Genomic DNA, 17,787 nt, shown 5'->3' with positions numbered 1-17,787 from the left:
TTTATCAATGAGAACTGAAAAGCTGACATGACATTCCATGGTGAGTAAGTTCATAAAAAGATCCATGGACAATAACAGGTCTCAACAGGAAAGAGTCATGAGCTCAGCTTCCAGTTCAATGCTCTCAACATCAGATTCATTCATTAACTTCTTCATTTATTCATTAATAATTATTAAATTTGCTACAGGTCAAGCCCTGGGGAAGGTCTTGGCAATATTATAGTGAGCAAAACAGATAATTCCTGACACTTTCATAAGGAAATGTTGATTTCATTGATAAATCTGACTCCTACTATTATGGAGATTACATTTATGTTTATTTTAATTTTTGTTCAGTCACTTACAAGGTAGAATTGTATCTTCCCTGTTAAAGCACTCTAAAGTGAATGGGTTCTCTACAGTTATTTTAGCAACTGAACACAAAATTATCTTCCTTAATCAAGCAGATTTTTTTTATTTACCAAATTCCTCTACTTTTGCTTTTATAAAAATAAGTGATTATTTATTTAAGGTCTTTGTTTCTTCTTCATTATTTGAAACAGATAGCTCCAAAGCTTGGTCACATACTAACCAATACCAAAGTCCAGAGCTTACTGATTGAAGTTCATTGTTCACCCTTTATCAGAAGACAAACCCTGAAAAGTCCAATAGGCCTTACCTTCCTCCACTGTGACAGTCTGTTCTGAGGCAGGTGATGGGGGTGGAGAAGGAGGCAGATTAGCTGTTTCTTCAGCTGCTAAAGATCAAACAATGGAAAAATGAGATGCAATAATTAATCCTTTTAGGCTGGTAGATGTGTAGGAAGTTCTGCCATTTGTAAAAAGACCTTTCTATAAAATTCAGAAAAAGATTCAATAGTAAGCTGCATTTGATTTATTTTTAGGCCCATTACCTGATTCATGTATTTTTGAAAACCTAAAAAATAAGATAAGCATTTGATATTCTCCCAAAAAGTGATTTTATCATCTCTAGAAAAACAGATTAGAGATGCCTGCTAAAATTCCATCATTACTCTCATTAATGTGTCTACCTGTTCAATTAATAAAATATTTCATTTTGGCCCTAATTTACCATATGAAAACACACACTGGCAGGCAGACGTTTTTAGTCTGGATTCAGCTACTGACTGAAAAAACTATTAGAACTCTATTGTTCAACTGCTCAATCTGGAAACGTGTTATCTTGACCACTCATAGTTATTTTAGGGGACATATTTTTTAAACTTTTTGTTCACTGAGTCTAATTTCAAAACCCATCTTCTGTATGTATTCTCAGAAAAGGAAAAATAAACTTTCATAGCCTGAGCGAACTTTCAGACAAAAGCCATGTGCTGAGTAAACTTCTGGTCTTAGCAATCGATACACGTGAAGACGAACCAGAGAAAAATGTTCTAAAAGATGTAATTCATTTACAGTCAATCTAAGTTTTATTTTTCAAGACACTTACATGATTTGTGATCCCCTCATATGACAGTAAGAAATTTCAAAAGGAAATATTTCTCAATTAAGGCCAGTGGTTAAATCTATTTAAAATATTAGGGGAATTTCAATTTCATAAAGTAGTTAGTAGAGGCAGCTTTGGGATGACAGGCGACTTTTTAGTTCCTTATCCTATGGGCTTCTGCATGGTGTATTTTAAGATTTCAAGTTTTAAAAAATTGAGTTTTCTTTTCTTTCAAGGAATAAAAGTGAACAATAAACTGAAGGTTAATGTTTTAGATTAGATAATTCTTTATCTATGTGTTTTAAGAGAAAAATAGTCCTTAATAATTAAAAAATCCCACAGTACTAAAAATACTGAGTGTATTCTAAATTACTATTTTGGGAGGGAAGATTATTTTTATTATTTACTTTTTAATAGACAATTAAAGGAATACTGATAAAAAAGTCAAATATCACGGATATATTAGACTGTAAGAGAGGGAAATGGATATGTGCTATTTTTAGGCCTTTAAAACCATACCTTTCTATGACTTGCGTGTATATACCTGTGAAATAAATATATATATTGAATTTAAGACAGTCTCCTTTCTTGTATCTCTTCATGTATATACATCTATCTATCTATCTATCTATCTATCTATCTATCTATCTATCTATCTATCATCTATCTATGAGTAGGGGCAGCAAGGCTTTGACTGAGAGTGTTTCCTTTGGCAAGCGTGCATTACATGACTTGCCTGGCCTAGAGGGCATTTGTCTTGTTACTAAGGGAGAGAACAGCACTCTCTCAGCGCCCTTAGATGAACCAAGTGAAGTTCAGTACTTCATATAGGATACAAAGTCACTCATGATTATAACAAAGCTCTGGCTATAGGTTTTGTGTAGTCAGTTCAGGAAGACCCAAACAAGGCTACAGTATAATCATTCACCAAAACCTGTAAAGGGAAATAATCATCTCTTATGAAAGTTTTAGTATATTATCTTTATGGGTGGAGTCATGAAATAATGCATTGGCTTTATTTTAACAATAACTATTTCTAGTGGTTCGGAAAATGAAAAAATTAAGGGCCCCTTAGGGAAAAGTCTAACTGTAAGCTCACTCCTCTAACTGAAGACTATGCCAACACTACAATGAACCAGTGGGAAAAGATGAAAATAGGTCCTAGTGCATACCCAGTTAAGGTGTCTGATGAATGTTACATGTAAGGATGAAGTACAAGATATGGCCTATCTTTTGAACATGAAGACTTTATCCTGTGATCAGGGTGCAACAGACACAGTCCCTGACCTGAGGATCTTCTCATTTACCTAAAGGCAGAGCTGCAGTCTGGTCTTTATGCTGAGCTTCTTTCTCTTGTTCACCTTTCAGGACTGCTACAGCCTCAGCAGTGACTACTTGAACTATCCTTGCAGACACCTCCTCTGTAATAAACAGTAACAAAATAAAATATGATGATGAGAAGTCTGAAACAGAAAGCAAGAGGAAAAGTAACTAAACAGTACAGTGGGTTAGAATTCCATTTTCTTCCCCCTAAAAAGTACAATATACTTTTATAATTGCAGAGAAAACATAAACACATATATACAAAAAAGAAGAAGAAGAAAAGAAGTTGGTATTCTAGGAGCTAAGCTAAGCAAGCAAAATGAGCACAGAACTGAGAAAAAATACTTATATGGTATTTGAACTTTTTTTTTTTTTGGCTTCAACAACAGAAATTTATTTTCAACTCTGAAGTCTATGACATCTCTGTAATAAAATGAATGTTTGTATCCCCTGCCCCCAAAGTCATATGTTGAAGTCTTAACCTCCAATGTGAAGGTAATTGGCACTTTATTTTGTAAAAGCTGTTTACAAAAATAGAAACAATTTAATTTCTTTATACCTAGTAAAACAAATTCAAGGAGAGAAGAGAGGATTCATTTTGAATTTAACTTAAATTTGTTTTATAGTTTTCTTATACTATTCTAAAAATGCAATTTATATAAGCTTGTGTGCTTGATATGCAGAAATATCATTATTTAAAATATGAAAAGATGCCTCAAAATGTATATTTGTGGTTAAATAGCATTATCCAGGATCAGTGAAAAATAAGATAAATTGTAAACAGGCAATGATATGTCAGATGGTCTCTTTCTAAAGAACTATGATTTTTCTAGATAGTAGATGTTTTAAAGATCTTTAAAGCCATATGACATAAAATCATCTCAGTTTCATTTTTTTTTTAAAAAAAAGAGGGTTCAAAATTAAAATGATCAGTCTGTGAGACGCCAAATAACTAGTTTTTAGCATCCCTGACTATTATAATGTTCTTTCTCCTAAGCAGAACAATGGAAGAAATAACAAACACATAATCACAAAACTTTCTAACAGTCATGAGTGAATGACTAACAGAGATATATCAACTACTTAACGGCAATGTCATACCTTTAACCTGCTTAGCTATCGGTGTATCTAAAATACATCATTGTAATTCCATTCCTGATTATAGCTGGCCAAATGCTGACAGCTATAATCCATACCATCCATCTATCTATCTATCTATCTATCTATCTATCTATCTATCTATCTATCTATCTATCTATCTATCTAATCTACCTACCTAATATATCATCTATCTACCTATCTGCCTGCCTACCTACCTATGTATCTCATAGACCATGTTAGATATTGTGAGAATTTACCTTTAGAAGATGACAATTTTATTTCTAAGAGATAATACTATCTTATTAGCTGTTTGTTTTAGTGTTGGAATAGAATTTTTCAGTTTCACCAGTTAAATAAATAACATTAACAGTCATCAAAGCATTATGAGGAAGATTATCTGCTATGCTACTCAGTGAAGAGGGCAGTAGAGAAGAAAAGGCTGTTTGTTTTCATAAAGCCAGGCTACTAGGTAGGGTTTCTCTGAACATTCTCTGAAAGGCTGGGCTCCTAAAGTGATGTTTTTTTTTTTTTCATGGGAAAGAGTACACAAAAAGGGCTACAGAAAATTAAATTAACTGTAAAGATATTGCTTAGACGTCTAAATTGCTTAATAATGTTACAAAAAGAATTATTTTAGGTTTTGAGAATCGCCACTTACATATATTAATTTTTAATGCAATTAAAATATTTAAAAATCAGTAGAGTGAGGTAGCTTCTTCTAGCACCCCAGTGATTTATGGAAAATTGAGTATAATAAAGAGGTGGAACAATCATGGCAGAAATTGGGATATATATATAGGACCTTTATGTCTTCTGGATCATTCTTGCATCTTTCTATTAGCATGTATGCAAACTGTAGTATCTTCCTATGGCATTTAGTACATCTCACACAGAATTGTCCTGGTTCACATGGCTTATCTCCCACACTATGTAAAGTTTCCCAAGTCAAGGACTCTCTTCTGTTATTGTTGCAATTCTAACTTTTAAGTTCAGGGGTACATGTGCAGCTTTGTTACAGAGGTAAACTTGTGTCTTGGGGGCTTGTTGTACAGACTATTTTATCACCCAGGTATTAAGCCTAGTACCCATTAGTTATTTTTGCTGATCCTCTCCCTCCTCCAATCCTCCACCTTCCAATAGGCCCCAGTGTGTATTGTTCCCCTTGATGTTGATGTGTCCATATGTTCTCATCATTTAGCTCCTACTTATAAGTGAGAACATGCAATATTTGGTTTTCTTTTCCTGTGTTAGTTTGCTAAGAATAGTGGCTTCATCCATGCCCTGGCAAAAGACATGATCTTGTTCTTTTTTATGGCTGCATAGTATTCCACAGTGTGTATGTACCACATTTTCTTTATCCAGTTTATCATTGATGGCCATTTAGGTTGATTCTATGTCTTTGCTATTATGAATAGTGCTGCAATACACAATTCTTGAAGCTTCTCTTACTGAGTTTTACTCAGTAAGATGCTTAACAGGATTTTTTTTTGACAGAATGGAAAATTAATATGAAAGGTTTTGTTCATAATATTTACAAAAATTCAGAAATAAGTCATGCTTGTTACTACATTTAGTAACCTTAAAACCTCAAATTATCTTATTTACTCTATTATTAAGAATTTGATATGTATATATCAAAACAGTATTTCTTAAATGGGGATCCTGCATTCTTGTTTAACTATTGATAAATATTTTTAGGGCCTGAGAGTGTTTTACATGTATTAATTTTTTTTAGATTGAGAAGATAATCCAAAATAAATAAGTATACATTGGTTATATGAGCAAATTATAACAGAGCAATTCTACATTATTTCAGTCTTTTTCTTTGGTATTGTATTTTAGGTTACAGTTTTGATACCATGGAGAATTATTTTAAATGTTGAGAGCTAATAAGAAAGGAGCGGTGGATTTAATACATAAAGGATGCAGTCATACAAGTGTAGCCCAAATAACATTGTGGTACACTGTATAAATAGACTTTGAAAATAGTTGAAACAGAGACAAAAGGAGAATAGAAGTATTACTTGTCTCTGGTTCAGTATAGAAATGTCCAACTTAAACAAAGGCATGGTATCAGCCAGTACTATATTTCAATCGTGAGTGATAATTTAGTTTCAGCAAAGCAGTATCATTTATTGTAGATGAGAAGCAGCAGAGAGTTTGAATATTACTGGTTTCGTTGTTTTGGAGAAAATGAATTTATAAGTGTGTTTATGTCCCATAATGGAATTAGAACTAATGAATAAGTTAATTTTATTTTTGTACATTTTTAACCAAAAGTTGTAAAAAAAAAAAAAAAAGCTTAATCCGAGGGAGAATTGATAAATTTTTTCTTCTTTGAAGGAATTTAAGAGAATTTGAGAAACATTATTTTAGCATAGTCAAACAAGCTGTTGGCTTAACTGACATATTATCTTTAGGATTTTTTAGAAAATAATATTGTTAAACTTTTTCAAATAGGGCATAACACATTTTATAATATAAAGTTCACCAGTGAATTTAGGAAAACAGGAGCCTAAGAATGTTCTGGGAATTTCAGTTGGTCCAATTAATTGAAAATCTTCCTCTAAGTAAGGGCTGCCATTAGCAGAGACAGAAGCATTCTTAAGGAAGGAAGAAATAGGCTTCTTTCACTGGAACCCTCATCAGCAGATCTACTGGGTGAGCTTCATCCTTATAGCATGGCTCCTGGGGACACGAGCAGATTCACTCAGGGTTTGTGTAAAGTTCAGGGCAGATTAACGATAAAGGTTCCAAACAAACAAACAAGGAAAGACAGTCACAAAATCAGACCTAGAAAAATATAAATGTAATGATTATGATGTGTGTGATTATATATATAATTTCTTCACTGATTCTACATTTGTCTATTAAATGCCTCATCCATCCATCCATCCATCCATCCATCCATCCATCCATCCATCCAGTCTTTCTATATATTTAGGGGATTACTGATTGCTGTTTTTTGTTTGTTTGTTTGTTTGTTTTTTACAGTACACATCAGAGGGAATCTCACAGACTTTAATTCAGAAAAATGTGGGTACAAATTCCAGCATTGCTACTTTCTAGTTATTTCATACTATGAAATGTGCTCAATCTAATTTTTCTTTGATGCCTTATCCATAAAATGGAAACAATTTTAGTACCTGTCTCAGAGGTTGTTGTGGGGACTCAATTACATAATTATATTAACAAGCTTGCCACATAATTATATAACGGCCTGGAATACAAATAAAATAAAAACTTCCAGATAGTCCTTCACCAACGCATCTTTATTTTCCCCTAGTCATGTATTTTTCTGAGTCTTCTACTTCAATATTTCTGCTTTAAAGAAAGAGCAATCGTGATATGCACTAAAGGTCAGCCCAACTAGGCTATTGTTATTATAACCATCTGAAAATATAGTTAATCCAACATCACTGATGTTGATGGCTACGTTAATGGACAAGGGAAGTATTTTTTTCCAAGACAAAGATATGAGAGAAGTAAATATTGTCTTTGTTATTTATTTTCTGGTTTCACACCCAATTTCCTGGATGCATAGGTCCTGGGCTACCATCTGCTCAAGATTCCGTCCAGCAAGTACCAATTCAGGACTGTCTATTCTAGACAGTGCTCTATAAGGTATGATAATCCTGTCTAATTCTGAACACAATTGGTGACATGAAAAATTCTCTTGATTAGACTACATTTTAATTTTCCATTGCTTACTTTTTCTGCCTTCTATTCCTGTAGAATACTTTTTTATACTTTCTATTCTTTTATTCTTGCTTTTTCTTCCAAACATATGTGTAAAGTTATAAACAAGACTTAGTTGTTTAGAAGACTAAAGATAAATCTAGATCACACATAAATTGGGGATTATTATTCATTACATGTAATTGAAAGGTAACATTGATCTTCATAGCTGAAAACATTAAACAAACATAAAACTGCTTATTGTAATCTGATATTTTGAAAGGCTCAATTATCTTTCTTTCGAACTTCTAAAATGTTCTGGCACTGGACATTTTTTAGTTTATGTTAGAAATTATCTTAGTAAATAAGCGTATATAATACGTTTTTGTATTCTTTCTCTTGTGAATGTTCCATTCTTTCTTTTGTGAATGAATGTCAGGATTTTGATGTATTTAACAGTAGTTTTTGCACTACAGTAAGACCCTTACATTGGTATTTGAATGCAATTTGCTATTATTTGTTATTATTTTATCATATTGATATTTTATCAATATGATGAGACAATTTCTATAAGTAATAATCTTATAACATGACTGTAAAGTCATGTCATGGCTATGCATGAGTGACAACTTGGATCTGCTCTCAAATCAATTAGAGGGAAAACATTAAAAAGGAACCTTTCTAAATAAAATTCATCTCATAATTTCCAAAAATGCTATTGATTAAAGATTGATAAGAATAAAGGATTTAAATATCTAATCCAGGCAGTAGAGCAATAGATGATAGCCCATCATCACTATCCAGGTAAACGCCTGAAGACAAAATGTGAAATCTGTCTTGAAAACTTTTCTTGGGAAACAAAGATGGGGTCAGTATTTAGAAAAGAGAATCAAAGTAGTCCTCTGGAAACAAAAAATACCTTTTCTTCCTATTAAGGAAATATATTGGTGGAAACAAATACAGGAGATTAATAAGTTTGAGAAACTAATTGAGAAATGCTGTCATCCACTGAAAACTACTTGATGAAACCCAAACAGTATCATGCTAAGCTACTTAAACATTTCACCTAACTAATGAATAAACATCACACTGTTATACAAGGTTATTAAGCAACCTTGTATGACAAGTTGTTACAGTAGGCACTTTCATTTCTTGTTGATGTTATTCAATACACATATTTACACATTGTCCAGATGGGAAAAACTGGCAAAATAATGGATAAAGATACGCTTGTCCCATTTAGACATTGTTATGATTTACATCAGTATTTTATATAAAAGTAGGTTCTAGTGTCACCAAACCTGGGATCAAATCTGTCTCCATCTCTTACTAGCCAAAAGACCTTGGTTAAGTAACAATCTCTCTAACCTTCAGATTCCCCATCTGTAAAGTGGGAATAAAAGTAGTATTCATCTTTTGGTGTGTTGTAACAATTAAATAAAATAATATAAATCAAGTGCTTATTTAAATTAGGTACCACTGTTTTAATCACTCTTGATGTCCTGTTATCATTGAATTCTATGAACATCGTTTGATTGACAAAATGTAGGTAAGATCTGAAAGTTTTTGTCAGACACTGAGATGATTCTGTCATTTTTCCCAATGAGTATCTCCTTGCTTAAATGCTGGGCCACTACTGGAACCCTAACAAACAATACATCAGGCTCCTGCCACTGATTATTTAAACTAAAAGGTACATAAAGTAAACTTTGCTCTACTGTCATATCATACTACTCAGCAGTTATAGCCATCATGACCCTCTGTTTTTTTCCCCAATGCTGATTCATGCTGCACCACTGCCATGCTCTTCTGATCACACTATTTGCCATAACAAAAATGTTAAGACAACCTCAGGCTTTGCTTTTAGCACATTTTTAAAGTTATTTTGTTATATTTATCTATCAATATTGCTTGGTTGATTAATAACAAGAGCAACGGAGATGAAACTTTTTCAATGATCCTGGAAGTTTCAACTTGTTTCTGAATGATATGTAACATTGTTTGTGGACCCATAAGTTTGATTTTGAATTTGTACTCTGTGGTTTTTCAGCAGGACCAGCTATGATTACTTGAACGTGCAAAGGTTCACCAATTAGACTGTGAACAAAGAAATCCAAGCACCTCAGCATAGGCTTGAGAACATATTTTTGTTGATTTCTTTCAGGTTGTTAAGAGAGAAGTAAGACACAGTGGCTGTAAATTCAACCATATGGAATATAAAAGCCTGTAAATGTTTTAAAAATCTTTGGTATAACAATGTTGTGTTCAAAGAAAACGACAAATAAGCTTACCGTACGCTTGTGGAAGAAGGAAAACAAAACAATTTTAGACAGAATGCTCCTGTCAAGAAAAGGTTTTTCTCAGTAGGGTACAGAATGGTTGCCTAGGAAACCAGTACTAATTGCTGCTGCTGATGGAAACTAATCAACAAGGAAAGCACTGTGCAGTTTGAAGCACTCTGCTAAACAAAGACCCTAGACGAATTCATAAAAATAGGGAAAGAAGAAAAGTTCTTTGCTTCTACTCCTTGCTCAATTTGGAGAGTAAATGGTTCCTCTGAAACTATTTCCTGTAATCAACTGATGAGGAAATTAAAAGAGCAAATTCTTGGGTTTTTGTTTGTTTGTTTCCCTGGCACCTTTGCATTAATTAGAGGCCAGCATTGGCATGTCTCACCCTAGACAGACTTCTATTAATCTCAGGGGTCACACTGGCCAACACTACAGCTACAGATCTTTGCCCACCAGCTTTTTTTGCCCCCCCCCCAGATATTTCTTCTAAAGATTTAGTGATTAAAACAAGGATCAATTTTGTTTATGGGGAAAAATGCATTTGAGGTGAAGTTAGTTAACGAAGACAAATGCATTTAAGATAAAGGAATGATGATGGCACAAAATTCGGCTCTGATGGGTACTTAAATTTAAGAGAATTTATTTTGCACCTGTTATAGACAATGGAGCTATTCTTAGTCATTAGGGGGATACACAGATGAGTAAGATACGGTGTTCCTACATTTAAATTTTGTTTAAAGAGGGGCAATCTTGTTGAAGGACATGTTTTATTTTTCTTCTTTAAGATTTACTAGTAGTGGCCACAAATGTTGACTGATCCTGCCACAGTCACTCATATGGTCCTCTTAGGAAATGGATTTACAAATTGGTAGACTAGGATTGTGAGTACAGTGTATAATTATAGGATAATTTTCCCTCTCTTGCTCTTTTTTTTCCTGTACCTCCACATACATGCTCAAACCCACAATCTTGTTTAGATTACACCTTAATGTACTCAGATGAAGTCTTTAGAGTTTAATAGAACTGGCCTAGCATTTAAATTTGGTCAAGGAGGAAAATGTAGTAAATTAATACTATTATCAGTGAAAGGACATCATAGGTTAAAAACACTACATTACGGAGTCAAAAGTAATTAGAAAAGCACAAATCAGAGATAGTACCTACTGGAAAAATTTTTTTCTAATTTTAAGTGCCCAGCTGAAAGTAGGGAAACAAAACACATTTATGCAGAAGAAATACAGTAAGCCAATATCATTACAATTTAGCTTTATATTTATCATGTTCTAGTTAAGGTTTTCTACTGCTGGTGGTATTGGGGGTGTCCAATGGAGTAATGTATTGCATTTTTATGTTGTTTGTGGCCCATATATTACACATTTACTGATTAACTAAGGTTGTAATATTTTATCAATCTTCACTTGAGAAAGACAAATTTCTAGAGAGGTTTGCTCCCCTGAAATTTTCAAATAGCTTTAACACCAACAAATTGAATCCAATCATCAAGGCACTGAGGGAACTGACAGTACTTTTGGAACTCTGAAATGTTCTCTTTTGAATCTCGTCAAAACTGTTACAATTGTACTACTCTTTGTAGATGTGGGGAAATTGGATTATATTCTCTTCTTCATTAAGTTTTAAAATACATGACATTGCTAAAGGAATGTAGCATGAGACATTTTAAATAATATTAGTAGGAAAATAAAATACCAATAAAACAAAGAGACCTTGAATAAATCCACCCTGAGAAAGAGTAACTGTGAGATAAACAAAATATAAAATATAGTGTGCTTGCAGAAAAGCAATAGTGTGTGTGTGTGCACGTGTGTGTGTGTGTGTGTGTGTGTGTTTATGCACGTGTTAGTACTCATGCACATAGAGGTCTGTCCATGCTTTTAAAGTCTCATCTGTATGTGGATACCTCACAGGTCTTGGACACAAGGAGCAAGGCTAGGGTTTCTTATGGAGAAATCAATGCTTCTATAGCTGCAAAACATAGGAATGTCAATGCTGGCCTGAGACAGAGGATATGATGGAAAAAATAATTCTAGATTCTAAAAATATGTCATTGGAATAAACTTTTGAAATTAAGTTCTCTATATACCAAGAATAGTCTTTACTAGTTACCTCTGTAAACACAGATCTTTCTTCTAGGAGAAGCTATATTTGTTACAATAAAATGGTAAAGATCAGCAGCTTAAATAACTTTTGTTTGATCCTTCTCTCTCATCCCTAACATAACTTAGCAAATCTTTGGAGGTCTTGTGACCTAGAATCATATGGAATTTAGGAGCCATGTGATAGGAAAAATTACTTTGTTCAAAATACATCATAAGGTACACTCAATGGTCACATGGAAAAACCAACATGACTTCTGCATAATTAGATTAAACCTCCTTATTTTACTCTTTATTAAACTCCTTATTAAAACTCCATAAGTGCTTAAACCTCCTTTCCGTCCCATCACCTTTCTAAGAATTCACAAACAGCACCAATCATCAACCTTATCTGCTTTCTTCTTAGCAAGTTTCTCACTAACTACTAATGTTGTAAATAAGTGACTGTTCATTTTCTATGCCTGCATATTTTATGTCATTATAGCTACAAAAGTATTGTCTGCAAGGATTCTCTCTACACCAGCACCTGAAATGACTTGGCAGACTTTAAAAGTCAATATTAAATAGACATGGTAGTTCTTCATAATTTTCAAATCATAACTGAATATATAATCAGATAATCATGTTTTAGTAATCTTATGGGGGGAGGTACAGTAAAATCAATTACACTATGAACTTCTGAAAACTGAAATACCTACTTAAAAAAAAGAAAAAGTAAAGTAAATTTGAACCATCCTACTATTCTTTCTTTAATAATGCTGTTAAATAAAAGCTCAGCCACAACCAAAGAGAAGGGGAGCACCTTCACTGGAAAAATTCTAAATATGTAAAATTGATGATAGTTAAAACACTGTTTGCCAGACCTGTAAGTAGCAAAATCAAGAGACTTTGCAAATCTTCTTTTTATAGCAAGAAGTGCAAGGTCAATGGCATATTTGTATTTGATACCATTATGATAGTACAAAGCAAAGACTTTAATATAATTTTAAAATTTCTTCATGCCAAAAATATTCTAGAATAAAGATGATTTCTTTTAGGTTCTATATTGATAAATGCATCCCATGGAAAATATTATTAAATACATTTCTTAATTTTAATTCTTCATTATGTAAGACAAATAAAAAATAAATAATAATAATTTCAAAAGTACCTTGAGAAATTTGCAAATAATATACCAATCTTTAGAAAACATCTCTCGGACGTTTGTTGAAATAAAATTTTACATTGATGATTTTGCTTCGATGTTGTTTATTTATGTCATTTTCTGTAGCTGCGTCTCTCGACTGTATTGCTTCTCATTGATAGCAAGCACACCTCTAGAAGTACCTTCAAAGTGTGAATTCCATCTCTATTATACCTATACTTGCCAAAGAACTCACTCTTTACTTGAAGACAATGAAGTTTTATATCAGAATAGAAATGATATCTAGAAGCACAAAACTATAACTTGTTATTGTGATAGCTCTGGTTGTCCTATTGTGGGAGCCCAGCAGAAAAAGAAAGGTAGATAAAATTTGATGGAGTGGTAGAATTGAGAAAAATGTAAGAACAGGATGCTGTCTAGGTAGGTAGCCTGATATAGGGCAAGGAAATTAAGCTTTGTAATGGGATTTATGGCGGGATTTTAGGCATATGAGCATATGCCTGCTGACTTGAAGAAAATGAAGAGATGGGATTGGGGAAGCAGATAGAAAAGTGCTGAAGTCATGTTTCATTTACTTTCTAATTCCGCATAGGGCTGGTCCTAGGTAGGCAGATATTACTATACCCCTACAACATACTTGGTCTACAAAGAGAGCTTCATTTGGAATGAGAATCACAATCTTATGGAATAGATACGTGGGGCTTGCTGAGGATATGGAAAATCAGATTTCATTAAAAGGCTTTAAAATTTTTAGGAAAAATTCAGTTTACTATGATAATATATGAAAAATATATTATTTTCTTCCCAACATAGAAGAAAAATTTCTAAATCAGGACTTGTACCTTTGTTTTCCAAAATGAAATTACAATTTCAGTATTTCATGTACAGGAGCCCTGATCATGAAGCAGTTGACCAATTCTTGGTTGTAAGAATATGCCTAAAAATAGCTTGGTTTCTCAGATTCCTTTCCTTTCCCTTTGCTAGTTTATCAGTCATTTTCCTCCCAACTTTCACAGAGGCCACCCCCTCCAAAAATATTTTATGTGAGTTTGTAGTTTGGGTTTGTTTTCTTAGAAAAAATTGTGAAAGTAAAAACTCTCACAAAAGTAGAGAACTTTGTTGTTTTTGCTCTTTTTCTTGGATAGTTCTGAAATGCACACATGAAACAAAGAGGCAGGAATGACATGATCTGAAAACAACTAGAAGGTGATCTAAAACTATAGGAAGAGTAGTATTGTTTTAATGCAATCATTATGTTAAAGTGTCTTACCTGAAACTTTATAGCATAAAATACAAGAAATACCTCAACATTTTAAATAGAGTTTAGAGTGTCCAAAATACTCTTTTAAAAAATTTCATATTTTCATTTTCCCACAGAACTGGTAAAGAAAACCACTTTCCATTTACATACTGTAGTTTTTCCACATTCAGTTGTATCAAAGAACACAGGGAAAAGTTGAAACTTACCATTATTCAGGCCTCCGGAGATTCAAGCATTTCCAGTTAGAATTGAAGAAATGCTCAATATTATAAAATTTACTTTAAAATAAGTATAATTTGGGGGAGTTTTTTTCTTCACATCAAAAAAATTAAATTCAAACTTATCTAGTAATTCCATCATAAGATGATAAATTGTCAACTAGAGTAATTTATGTTCACCCTTAAAGAGTGAAATCCAACTAGAAAGGGAACCTGTGTCACCAAAATAGCCAACTCCTTGAGCAGTATTTTTGATGTTGTATTAGGATCATATGTGCAAGTTAAATGTGGTCTGCAGAGCATTTCATAACACATTTTTCTTCAGGATGGCAGATATTTACATGAGAGCAGCGGACTATAGTTATCCGAACTGAATGAACTTCCTCTCTTAAAATGTGACTTTTGTTAAGTGGCTACTATATTTGCTTCAAACTTAATTATTTGCTTCTTTTCTTATAGCAATCAGGACTTCTAAAAAACTAGATGAGAACTGGCTTGGAGAAAATAAATATCTTACATGCGTTGTGATCTACACCAAGTTAGTGCAATATTTGGAGAAAAAGCCACTTTCCCCAGGTCAGCATTTGTGTTCCAGTAAAGCTCGAAGGAAAGCAAGTTTATTCCAATTTTTTTAAAGCTTTAGTCACAAATCTCTATTTTTCAAGCTGATGAGAAAAACAACCAAAGTCAATTTTTAAAGAAAGACATAAACAAACATGGGCTGAAGATGCAAAATGCAATAAGGAGAAAAAGTATCCTGTGAACTGATTTATTTTTTTAAAGTGCTTATAAAAGTAAGTTGATAATTATTATTGCTATTATTAGTTTCCTCCTTGCAGAAGAATTTCACTAAAAACACTGAGATACTTAATGATTAGATTTAGAAAATGTAAATGGGAGCATTTTCATTCAAATATGTCACAGGAAAAAAGAAAATTATGGATCACTTTTTTTAAGCTTTTTATTAAGTGAAAAATGAAAACTAAAATGAAACTAAGGAATTATATTTAACTGAAATCACAATATTTTCCTAAAGTTAATGTATAAATTTCCTAATTTGATATGAAAATGTTGTTTACTATCTAAGAACTCATTTGCAAATAATTTTATAGACTCAAAGATGAAATAGAGAAAATAAAGGGCATTGGTGACATTTGGTCTTCAAACATAGGATACATAATATCTTTCCAAGATGATACTGGTATACTCCTTTAATGGAGGCACATATTAAATCCATGACTTAGAATATCCAAATGCTTTAAGATTTAGATTGCCCATTTGTCAGAAATGAGATTTACTTGAGCTCCTGACCTAGAACAGCGCAGCAATCCTTATTTATAGTCAGAGGATCAAAAAGGACATGCATTATAGAGTTCCATTTACAGGATATTTCGGTGGCATTTTCAACCCAAGCCAATTATTACACTGGCCTCAATTCTGCAGAAATGAACATGAAAATTTTTTCTGTATCTGTGTATTTCTTAACCACTAGATTATCTTTTAGAAAGTTCATTTATCTGGACTTTTCATATTATTTTCAGTTCAGTAATTTTCATCATCAAGAAAATATCTCCAATTTGATATCTTATACAGCTATCGTCAGTCAAAGATATATTTTCTTTACTCCCAACTCTCACTCCCAATTTCAGAACAAGTTAAGTCTTCCACTATATATTTTCACTACAGTATTTTGGAGTTCCTACCTAATTTCTTTCTGTCCTAACCAACAGTTCTAAAGTCCTTACTTTGAATCTCGACTGTTTTCAGTTTCTTGATTTACCTCTTCATTCTCAGTTTTCCCTTCTTTCTTTTCTTTTCTTTTGAGATGGGGTCTCACTCTGTCACCAGGCTGGAGTGCAGGGGCGCGATCTCAGCTCACTGCAACCTCCACCTCCTGGGTTCAAGCGATTCTCCTGCCTCAGCCTCCTGAGTAACTGGGACTACAGGCATGCACCACAAAGCCCAACTAATTTTTGTATTTTTAGTAGAGATGGGGTTTCACCATGTTGGCCAGGATGGTCTTGATCTCCTGACCTCATGATCTGCCTGCCTTGGCCTCCCAAAGTGCTGGGACACAGGCGTTAGCCACAGTTTTCCTTTCTAACATAGTCTTTCCTGCAGATTTATTGTTCACAATGTAGTATAAATTTTGTAGACCATTTTGTTTATGTGATTTCCATTCTCACAACTATATATGGATACTCTCTCTTCTTCTTCTTCTTCTTCTTTTTTTTTTTTTTTTTGAGACAAGGTCTGTTGCCCAGGCTGGAGTGCAGTGGCATTATCTCAGCTCACTGTAACCTCCACCTCCTGGATTCAAGCAATTCTTGGGCTGCAACCTCACGGGTAGCTGGTATTACAGGTGTGTGCCACCACGCCCAGCTAATTTTTGTATTTTTAGTAGAGGCAGGGTTTCACTATGTTGGCCAGGCTGGTTTCAACTCCTGACCTCAAGTGATCCGCCCGTATTGGCCTCCCAAAGTGCTGGGATTACAGGCATAAGCCACCATGCCCAGCCCTCTCTTCTTTATATTAATTCAAAAAATATGTTCTAGCACCCACATATTATAGAAAATAAGCACTGTGTTATATACAAAAAGGAAAAGAAAGATGAATGAAGTACAGGTTCTACCTCAAAGCATTTCCAACCTAGTGACTGGAATAAAAACAAATAACAAGTAACTTCAGTAAAATGATTGCTATGATCAATTGCATTAGCAAGATATAAACATGGTGCTTGGTGTTCAGAAGAGGAAGACTCACTTGAGAGAATAAAATCAACAACAGCTCTTTATCTTTAATGGTAGACTTCTGAGAACCTTTGCTGTAGGGTGGTACCCTTCCAAAATGTTTTTCCTATGACTTGTTGCACAATGCTGCATGGGAATGAAAACACCACAATGTAAACTTGCCCATTTACATTCGGCAAATGTAACGTGTCACAAAAGAGAAAATTTTAGACCAGTCAGAGGACCGATCATTCATACTAGAGATGCTTTGCAAGAATCAGAGGTGCTCATATGCCAGCATCACTTTGACCTGTGTTTCCAAATTAAAAATATGGATTTTCAGGATGCTTAAGCTGAATCATATGTATTTAGGACGATTTTTCTCTGAATCTTGATTCCTCCTTTCTTTTCTATTTTTGCCTAATGCCTTCTTGCATATTCCTGAAATTGACTGTATTTTACTCTTATTTCTGTGTTCTAATAAC

At 33.5% G+C, this 17,787-nt stretch overlaps 1 protein-coding gene across 26 annotated transcripts in view; it reads right to left on the bottom strand.

Moving 5' to 3' along the window:
* Nucleotides 1-17,787, bottom strand: part of MAP2 (microtubule associated protein 2) — a 306,179-nt gene that overhangs the window by 52,917 nt on the left and 235,475 nt on the right. For 22 of the 26 annotated variants that reach the window (XM_009182940.4, XM_009182939.4, XM_009182943.4 and 19 more), the window contains 2 exons: nt 2,751-2,864; nt 659-736 (listed from right to left, as the gene is read on the bottom strand). In XM_009182940.4, coding sequence (XP_009181204.1) covers nt 659-736; nt 2,751-2,864 — 192 coding nt within the window. The remainder of the gene's footprint in view (nt 1-658; nt 737-2,750; nt 2,865-17,787) is intronic. The other 4 variants (XM_017946892.3, XM_017946894.3, XM_009182951.4 and 1 more) reach the window with 1 other exon arrangement.

Source organism: Papio anubis, chromosome 10 (assembly GCF_008728515.1).
Source record: "Papio anubis isolate 15944 chromosome 10, Panubis1.0, whole genome shotgun sequence".
Classification (NCBI taxonomy): Eukaryota; Metazoa; Chordata; class Mammalia; order Primates; family Cercopithecidae; genus Papio; species Papio anubis.
Note: the sequence above shows the minus strand (reverse complement) of the source record. Positions and strands in the feature narration are given on the sequence as shown.